Below are 10499 nucleotides of genomic sequence, written 5' to 3'. Positions count from 1 at the left end.
CTACGACTCACATGGACGGAGGTAACGGCGATGGTACGACCCCTGAACCCTCCAGTGACGTGGGGGAAGAGGTCGTCCAAGAGAGTGAGGCCGGGCAAGGGCAGCCACTCCGCCACCTGTATGAGCTCGAAGCGGTTCACGTCTTTCGTTTCCACCGCCTGGACGCCCCACCTGGTGCACCGGTAGCAGGTCTCCTTGTTGGCTAGGGCTTCCTAGAGGAAGGAGGGACGGGGGAATGGTTAAAGACAGACAGAGCAGCGTGTGACAGTGGCCAGAATGAGAGGAAGAGAAGGGAAAGGGAAAATGAGGGACGAGTTGGTGGAAAAGGAAAGGAGTGACTGAAGTTTGAAAAAAAAAAATGCCTTCAAATCCCCACACAAGTCACCTCAAAAACATTATAATCCCCAAGTATGTCTCCTGTCCCCCCAAAAAAAAGTCTCTCTCTCAATCCCCACGAAGCCAAACAACCCCCCCAGGCGAATCAGGTACAAAGTAAAACACAAATCCCAACTAAATCACTCTACACCAAAATCTCCGTCTAATTTCTCACGAGGTCTGGCAAATTAATTAGACAGTTCAGAAAGTTTCTCCTCCCAAGTCGCTCGTAAGTCACAACGATTACCCTGGCCGTCCCCTCAGAGTCAGGCAGATCCCCAAGATGAGTCAGCCTGAGTCACAGAGAATTGCTATATGAGTCACCCCAACTAAGCTAACTCTCCACGGCTTAAGTAAATAAATCGATAAATAAATAGATAAATAAAATAGATAAATACGAAACACCCAAGTCACCTCAGAGTTATACCTTTAAATAAAAAAAAAAGTCGCTTAAATCCCACCCAACCCATCCTGAGTTACAAAATTAAAAAAAAAAAAAGTTTGAAACACCTAAATTCACAAAACAATCCCTATAAATCCTACAAAGTAAAAAAAATCCCCACGAAGTCACCACAGAGTCACCAAAAATCCCCAAGAAATCACCACAGAGTCACCCAAATCCTCTCGAAGTCACCCTGAGTCACAAACTAATCCCTCACTGACTCCCCACGAACGGAAACCCTCTCCTAAGCCACCCCTGAGTCAGGCACAAATATCCAGCTTAGGCGTCATTCCAGGTCGCGCCAAAACGCAATCGGGACGTCCATCAGAGGAGAAAGAGGACCTTGGAGGGGGTGAGGGGACGAATATTTTGGCAAGCAAGGGACTCCAGGGGTCCTCGAATGACAAAGGGGCGTGAATATTTAAGGCTAAGTCGATAATGGCACGCGTGAGGATTGGCTGGGCTGGTTGGCGCTCAAAAATATTATTAAGCGGAGTGATGGACAAAGTTGTACACACATTATACTTATTTCAGTCTGGGCTCCGAAAATATTAAGCATAAGTGATAGGTAGAGCTGCACGTGTATTATATTTAGCATAGTTTGCCCCTCGAAATTACCGTGCAAAATGAGAGACAAAGTTGCATTTTATTATTATCATTATTATCTGAGTTTTGGATATATGTACAGTGATGTATGAAGTTCCCGGCATATTATGTTTATTTTACGCACGGGTAAGGTCAATAGTTAATTTACAAAGGCTCGAAACTGTGTCAAAACCTAAGGAAATCTTGCTACAAATTAATATTCGAGTGGAAATTTTGAATCCATATTTCGAAACCCCAGATTTTTTTTTTTTTTTTCTTAATGATGGCAGCTGTACATACATATATTTACAGCGCACACACACACACACACACACACACACACACACACACACACACACACACACACACACACACACACACACACACACACACACACACATCCCACCGTTCACTTCATTTCACTTACTTCTCTTTCCTTCGCTCCTGTTCCTCTCTGCACTGGACATCACTCTGTCAGTCAGTCACTCAATTAGTCAAGCAGTTACTTAGTCGATAACTCACTCACTAATCTAATCTCTCTCTCTCTCTCTCTCTCTCTCTCTCTCTCTCTCTCTCACACACACACACACACACACACACACACACACAAACGAAAGAATGATAAAAACAATTATTTAATCCTCGGTCTTCCGCCTGGGTAGGAGCGCAAAATCATGGGACGGCGACCTCTTCTCATTACTCCCTTCAGGTCCTTCTTACGGCGAATAAAACCGTCTGAAGGTAGCAAGAAAAAAACAAAGTAAAAAATGTTGTACTGTGGGTTTTGTGATGCGATGAGATGTAATTGAATGTGATATGTAATTATGGTAGGTTCTTAGTTGTAGTGATATATATAGTGTAATATCATGTGTTGTAATGCGTATAGTGCAATGTACCGTAATACAATGTGAAGTGTGTGATGCAACCTGATGTTACCCTATGAACTATGCTGTGGTTTAATGTTATACGATATAGTGTGCGAAAGTGTAATGTGATGAGCCATAAAAGATTAGGATGGCTAGAAATGTGATGAGACGAGCAATTTAACACTATAGTATGATGTGGGTGATATGGTGTAGTATAGCTTGTTATAATGTGCTATGGTGTAATGTAGTATGCTTCCATGGTATACTAAAACCTCACATAATGCTTCATGGTATAATGTGCTAGACAAATGGGTTCTAGTAAGTGATAGCGTGAAGTATAATGTGTTTAGAGTGGATTTTATGCCCAAACATCATACGCCATTACATCATCTGCTAATATGGTGTGTTAAAGTGAAATGTGATGTCTGTTTGTGAATCTGTTACCTACCATTGTATATTATGAAGGGTGGCCTACACAGGAAGACCTTTAGGCATCTTCATCCCCACTCAGTAATGATCCTTCTTCCCACAACACATCACCCTCCCTCATATACTTTCCTACCCTCCTCCTTCCTTCCTTCCTTCCCTTCCTCCTCCTTTTCTTTCCTTCCACAACAGACCCCCCTCCCTCATATACTTTCTTGCCTTGCTCTTTCCTTCCCCCCACAGCACACCAAACTCCCTCATATTTTACTTTCCTGCCCTCTTCTTTCTTTCCTTCCTCCTACTCTTCCTCATAAACTGGTACTCTCCCATAGTGCGTTTATTCTAACTTGACAAAGATCCCTAACCCCTTTCAGCGTGGTTGATGGTCAGATATATTCAGACTGGAAGGTAGATTTGACTAGTAACCAAGGAGATTCATTCCTACTTCATAGCTAAGGTTCATCGAAGTTCATGCAACCGCGATATAGTATTCATGTTAAAGGATTGATCCAGTTCCGTCAGATGAAAAATTATCTCTGTAGCTTACCTCTCCACCTCGTTTCTGGTTTCTCTCCTCTTCCATCTATCCCATTCTCACACTTTCCTAGTCAGTCTCCTATACTTGTTTTTGGTTTCTCTGTTCTTCCAGCTATCCCTGTCTCAACACTGTCCTTGTCAGTCGCCTACCCCACTGGCTGTACTGTACTGTGCCACTGTATTATGCAGTGTACTGATATGGTGTGCTATTACAGTGATGTGGACTGGAATGTGCAATACTTCATTCACCTTGACTTGGACTAGGTTGTTCGTCCTATTGCTGCTTATTTCACGTACTCCAGTGACAGGTCAACGCTACGAATCTACATCTTTGATTCTTTTCCACAGCACTTCTTCGTGACCAGCATTGTAATATTGTAGTGATAATCTACTGCTACAAATCAGCATTCAAGATCTTTCTTCACAACACTCCTTCGTGATTAGCATTACTGTATATTCTAGTATTTTTCTGTTGCTACAACTCAGCATTCTGTCTTTTTTCCACAACGCTTCCTCGTGACTAGCGTTATATTCTAGCGTTAACTTATTGCTACAACCCAGCATTCCAGATGACCCAATGGCAATTTTAGGTCAAGTTAAAGTGAAAAGAAAATCACCACCGCACACGACTACACAACGTCACACACCACACCACACCACACCACACCACACCACACCACACCACACCACACCACACCACACCACACCACACCACACCACATCTCATAACACTCACCATTATCATATTGACAGCAGTGGAAGAGCGACCACCTCTGGAAGGTTTCATCTCCTCCCATTCTTCCTCTGATACCTGCGAGGGAGAGAGAGAGAGGAAGAGAGTGAAGGTGAGGTGGATCGATGAAGGAGGGAACGAGACGGAGAGGAGAATGTGATGAGAGGGAGAGAGAGAGAGAGAGAGAGGAGGGAAAGGGAAGACTTAGCGAGATGGAGGAGGGAGATGAAAAGGGAGAGAAGCGGAAGGGGAAGAAAGATGGAGAAGAAGGGAGAAGGAGAGGGGAAGTAGAGGGTGATGAGAGAGGGAGAAAGGGGGAATGGGAGACAGGAAGAGGAGGGGAACGGGACCATAAGAGGGAGAGGAAGGAGAGGGAGACGAAAGTTTGGATTAAAGGGAGAGGGAAGCATATAAAGAAAGGGAGTAGAAGGGGAAGTAAAAGGAAAGGTAAGAGAGAGAGAGAGAGAGAGAGAGAGAGAGACGGAAGGAATGAAGTAGGTGAATGTAAGATACAGGAGCAGAGCTGAGTAAAGAGAATGACTGATGAGCAGAAGTAAAGTGGAGGGTGATAGCTGAATTAAGTATGTGATATATGCGTGGGTATCTGGTAGGAAATGACGGTAGATGGATAGATAGAGAGATAAGTAGACTGGGTGGTCGATAGGTAGATAAGTGGATGGAAGGATGGATTGATGGATGGATGGATGGGTGGATAGAAGCATGAGTGGAGTGTGAGTGAGGTGAATACGTAATAAGATATATGCGTGAGTATTAGGAGGGGAATAAGGGTAGATAGGGAACAGATAGATACATGGATAAACAGCTGGATAGATAGGGAAGACCTCTAACCAGTTGATGGACAGATAGTTGGATAGATGGACACATGGATGAATGGAAGGAGGGATGGAAGCAGAGGTGAGATACAATCACGAGTATTAAGAAGCAAGTGAAAGCAATATGTAGGTAGGTGTGAATTATAAGTAAGGAGAATGTCAGAAACAGGTGAATTATAGGTAAGGAGAGTGTCAGAAGCCGGTGAATTATAGGTAAGGAGAGTGTCAGAAACCAGGGAATTATAGGTAAGGAGAGTGTCAGAAACCAGGGAATTATAGGTAAGGAGAGTGTCAGAAACCAGGGAATTATAGGTAAGGAGAATGTCGGAAGCCGGTGAATTATAAGTAAGAGGAGTGTCAGAAAATCAGGGAATTATAGGTAAGGAGAGTGTCAAAATCCAGGGAATTATAGGTAAGGAGAGTGTCAGAAACCAGGGAATTATAGGTAAGGGGAGTGTCAGAAACCCTTGAATTATTGACAAGGAGAGTGTCAGAACTGAATTATTGGTAAAGGAGAGTGTCAGAAACCAGGGAATTATAGGCAAGGAGAGTGTCAGAACTGAATAATTTTAAAGGAGAATGTCAGAAACCAGTGAATTACAGGCAAGGATAATTATAGAAATGGGTAAATGAAGAGTGAAACAAATATTGCGTAAGAAGTAAGCAAGGAGATTACCAAAAGAGATAATTAGAGAGCGTCAGTAAGTGAGTGGGTGAAAAAGAGCGGTAATAAAGAGTAATTAAGAAGAAAGAGAGGAGAATACCAAGAGGAGGTGATTAAAGAGTGCCAGTAAAGTGTAAATAAGGACAGCTGTTAGAGTGAGCATTGACTAAGTAGCTGTAGTTTGTTTATCTTAACTTGGCCCAGATTTTCGTCCTTTTGCAGCTTATTTCACGTAACTCAGTGGCGGAGAGAGAACACTATAGCTCTACTTCCTTTCTATAGCACTTATTCGTGACTAGCACCATATTCTGGTTTTAATCCCTTGTTACAGGTGAGCATTCAAGGTGGAAAGAAGGCAATTTTGGGCCAAGTTAAAGTGAAAAGAGCATCGTATTCAGGGTGAAGAGAAGGCAATTTTAGAGCAAATTAGGGTGAAAAGAGTAAAAAGAGAGTGAAAAGAGTAAAAAGGGAGTGAAAAGAGTACACAGACTGACCTGGTAGTACAATTCGAGTTCCTTTTCAAGTGCGGCTGACATTTCCGTAGCGTACTGACTGAGCAGCGTTGTAGCGTAGCACTCAAACCCACTCTGAAAAGGGAGAAGGAGATCGGGTGTGTGGGGGATTAAAATACTGGAGAGAGGGGAGGGGAGGGATACTGGTGAGAGAGAGAGAGAGAGAGAGAGAGAGACGAGTAGCTGATTGAAATATGGAGTGTTTCTTTTTTCAACCTTTCAGCACGCAGACGTCTTTTTAACATTTAATTTTCGTCCACACACACACACACACACACACACACACACACACACACACACACACACACACACACACACACACACACACACACACACACACACACACACACACACACACACACACACACACACACACACACACACACACACACACACACACACACACACACTATCACTCCCCGTCCACAGGTGTTAGTTGGCAGGGATGTGTTATTCAGAAGTGGTGTCATGTTTTACCGATCGGTGTCAAGACAAGGTCGGTTCAAGCCTGACTGAGACGGCTACTGATAAATGGTAAATGGAAGAGGTGGAGGCAGACACAATGAGGCGATTAACTACGGTGCACATCTCCGTAACTTCAAGCTTATATTTATCGGGGACTATCCACGAAACAGACATTTTCTCCGTTATAAACCCCGCCACAACCAGGGATGCCTTCAAAGATGTATAAAGATAGTCTGTTGGGTAGTGAGACTGTCCTAACACCATTCTCTCTCTCTCTCTCTCTCTCTCTCTCTCTCTCTCTCTCTCTCTCTCTCTCTCTCTCTCTCTCTTTCTCAGCCCATCTGTCTATCTATCTATCCCCCAGACCCCCACAAGCTTGGTAGTGAGAGGTGGGGTAGGATAGGGTAGGGTGGGGTGGGGGTGGGGTTGAGGGTGGTGAAATGTGGTGGGGTGGGGTGGGTGAGTTTGGGGTGTGGTATGGCCTAGTGTGGGGGGTTATGTGGGGACAGAGGTGGGTGTGGTGGGGGTGTGGGGGAGGGTGTGGTGGGGTGGTTCAATACAGGTGGTCAACGTGATCACTACAGGTCATTCGTATATCTGTCATTGCCGCATAGATTACACGGCCACTTTATTATTTAACCTCATTATTCTTTCTCTCTCTCTCTCTCTCTCTCTCTCTCTCTCTCTCTCTCTCTCTCTCTCTCTCTCTCTCTCTCTCTCTCTCTCTCATGCCTAATACAAAACGAACTACTGACCGCGATTTTATAATTTTCTCTTTTTTTGCTTTACCACATTTTCCTGCTAATTTTCCACATTTTTCTTCTCAACATTCACACATTTTTTTTTTCTTTTCATGTAGTCTCTCATGATTTTTTTATCACATTCATAAAAACTGTACCTCCTTTTTTTTTTTTACATTTTTATTTATTCATTTTCTCCACTCAGATTCGTAACACATATTTTTTTTTCTGTAGGAGGCTCTTTTTTTTTGTATTTTTCATGCATGGATTTATATTTTTGTTTATTTTTCTTCTCACAATCGTAAAAAAAAAATACATTACTTTATTTCCTCCTCTTTTGTTCTTCACCTGATTTTTTTCCACAAATTCGCGAAAACTTTGAAAATTAGTGGTTGATTTATGAGCCCACCAGTATATCAGAGTTAAAGGAGGTATAATGACGGCGGGGACAGGGTGATGAATAGGTGGAGGTAGTATAATGGTGTTGGTTGAGAGAGAGAGAGAGAGAGAGAGAGAATCAATTTCCGTCAGTCAAGGCTCAAAAAATTAATCATCATCCAGATTCGTAGAGGCCTTAAGTCCATGCATTTAAATCCAAAAAACTAGTCACTCTACCCTGAGCAGCATTATGTAAACAGAACACAGCACCCATCCCTTGGACATGAACCTTTTCGGGCCACATCTAGTAGGAAGGCCGTAACCCACTAAACCACCAGGTGTCCATTTGTTGACTATATGGTTACCACCCAGCTTAGTAAATGGTTTCAGTGAAAGGAAGAGTCACATTACAGTAGGGAAGAGTCACATTACAATAATTAATAATAATAATAATGAGTAATAATAACACAGTAATAATAATAATAATAATAATAATAATAATGATAATAAATAACACCAATAAAAGAAACAGTGACCTTAATACCCACATGCACGTAACTCCATTACTCACATATAAATAACTCCAATACCCCAACACAAAAAGAACAACCCGCATATTACAACACCACATGAACAACACTACTACATTTCTATCTGTCTATCTAACTAGGCTATCCATCCATCTGTCCATCTATCTATCTATCTAGACACAGGATATGGAAAACAGATAGCATACTCACATCACAAGGAGAGGATGGGTTCATTATGGACATGTTATAGGCGAAGGCAACGTTGTCCCCGTCCTGCATGTTAGCCAAGTGAGAGTACATGTCATATTTAAGGGAGTGAGTGTCAGGCGCTACGAACAGCCACTGGTTCTTGGGGCCCATTAGATGCATAGAACGAGCCTGTAGGGGAGAAAATGAGAGAGAGAAAGTGAGAGAGGGGGGAAGAGAGTGAGAAGGGAAAGAAAGTGAGGGAGAGGGGAAGGGTGTATGTAATAATGTCAGTGGTTCTTAGGCCCCATTAAATCCTTTGAGCGAGCCTGTAGGAAAGAGAAAGTGAGAAAATGAGAGAGAGAGAGAGAGAGAGAGAGGTGAGCTGTACAAGAGAAGGAAGATGGAGAGAGAGTAGGAGAGGGAGAAAGTGGGTACTTATCATAGTATACATAGATAGACTGATGATATAAATAGATTGATAGGTGGATATAGAGACAGAAGCAAATCGAGTATATTTTGCATTGAGAGAGAGAGAGAGAGAATCCCACCACTCACCAGGTCCTGAATGGCGTTAATCTCGTCCTTGAAGGTGATGACGACGAATTGACGAGTTTTAGGCTGACCGGGTTGAGGGCCCAGGGCAGAAAACAGCTTCTGGCGTCTGTGGGGGGGAGAGAGAGAATGAAAAGGAGGGTGGGTAGGATGTGTAGTGGGAGGGAGTAGCTGGAGTAGGAGGGAGTTTAAGAACAGAAGGGGAGTAGGAGAGTAGGTGGCTGGGAGAGGGTGGTAGGGGGAAGGAGGGAATTAAGGGGAGTACGAAGGGAAATAAAAGGAAGTGGAGGAAAGTAAGAGGAAGCAGGATAAAGTTAAGAGGCACTGGACGAAAGGCTCGCAAGTAGGAAGCCGATTCACAGAGGAGGATATTGAAACTCTACGACATTTACACGTAATATTTCACTACCACGTTTCGGGCGCATAATTATTACATGCTCTACAGGATTTGCACATCATATTTCAGTACCACGTCTCGGGGTCATAGTATAAATTCTACAGCATTTACACATAATATTTTACTACCACGATCCGGGCCCTGAATTTCGTCTTTTTTAGCTTATTTCTCGTAGTTTCGTGTTAGAAAAAGGAACAGTGAGACTCTACATCTTTCCACAGCACATCTTCGTGATTAGCATCGTATTTTAGGGTTAGTCTCTTTACAATTCAGAATCCAAGATAGATGGTAATTTTAGACCAAGTTAGAGTAAAAACAATAGATCACTATTTCAATTCTGTAAATCAATCGTAGTTGCATATGGGGGAATGAGGGGCGTCTCTCTCTCTCTCTCTCTCTCTCTCTCTCTCTCTCTCTCTCTCTCTCTGACGTACCGAGTTAGTCCTCTTTTTCGGCTGACATGTTGGGTGTTTGCTTGTAGGACTGTCAGGTTGGTTAGATCAGTAATGTATATATTCAATTCTGATTTTCTGTCTTCTTTCGAGTTCCGTGGATATGAATGTCTGAACATAGAATTGTGTATTCATTGCCGCCTACGATTGTTTATTTATTTATTTGCATTTTATTTTATTTAGTTATTTTTTAGCTTTCTGTGGGACAAGTTTGTACAGTAACTGGCATAACTTGTTCACGTACAGAAAACGGCGAGAAAAAAATTAGGTAGGATTATTTTAGTAACTTACCAATGAGTTTTTTTTTTTTTTTTTTTCAGCAGTTTATATAGACAAGCTACATGCCGTAATTGAAGGAAATCGGTTTATTGGTACCTGAGATCATAGACATTATATAATTGGTTATAATATCACAAGTTTTGAATAATTTGGCTGAAATTTTTTCGTAAACTTATAATAATACATTGTGTGCCTGTGTGTGTGTGTGTGTGTGTGTGTGTGTGTGTGTGTGTGTGAAGGTCTGGGTGTGTTTGTATCACACTCATTCATTGATTCCTTATGTGGCCATAGACACGAAGAAAAATCCTATAAATCCCCCAAATTTCATCACAGTAACTCCCGGCGAATCGTCCCTCAAGTCTCAGTCGAGCGGTCATGACGGAACACCGGGAACGATCCGCGAAACTACAGCGAAACCCCTCGTAACACTGCGCAACGGAGCCATGAAACGGCACCCGGGAACTTGTCCTGAGCAACCGCTGAATATTTTACAAGACTTCCGCTCACTGCCGACCATTCCAGCAATGTAGATTCTCTTTTATTT

The 10499-nt window shown here is 42.6% G+C and overlaps 1 protein-coding gene across 1 annotated transcript in view; it reads right to left on the bottom strand.

Annotated features, from left to right (window-relative positions):
* LOC145411314 (ionotropic receptor 93a-like) overlaps positions 1–10499 on the bottom strand; it is an 83105-nt gene that overhangs the window by 33565 nt on the left and 39041 nt on the right. The window contains exons 7-11 of the mRNA XM_080281338.1: positions 8831–8936; positions 8297–8464; positions 5956–6048; positions 3968–4042; positions 12–212 (exon numbers count right to left, since the gene is read on the bottom strand). Of these exons, the coding sequence (XP_080137464.1) occupies positions 12–212; positions 3968–4042; positions 5956–6048; positions 8297–8464; positions 8831–8936 (643 nt within the window). The remainder of the gene's footprint in view (positions 1–11; positions 213–3967; positions 4043–5955; positions 6049–8296; positions 8465–8830; positions 8937–10499) is intronic.

Source organism: Coenobita brevimanus, chromosome 89 (genome assembly GCF_032717465.1).
Source record: "Coenobita brevimanus isolate Jiangsu-jjx chromosome 89, ASM3271746v2, whole genome shotgun sequence".
Taxonomy (NCBI): domain Eukaryota; kingdom Metazoa; phylum Arthropoda; class Malacostraca; order Decapoda; family Coenobitidae; genus Coenobita; species Coenobita brevimanus.
The sequence above is the reverse complement of the archived record's forward strand: the minus strand, read 5'-3'. Positions and strand labels throughout refer to the sequence as shown.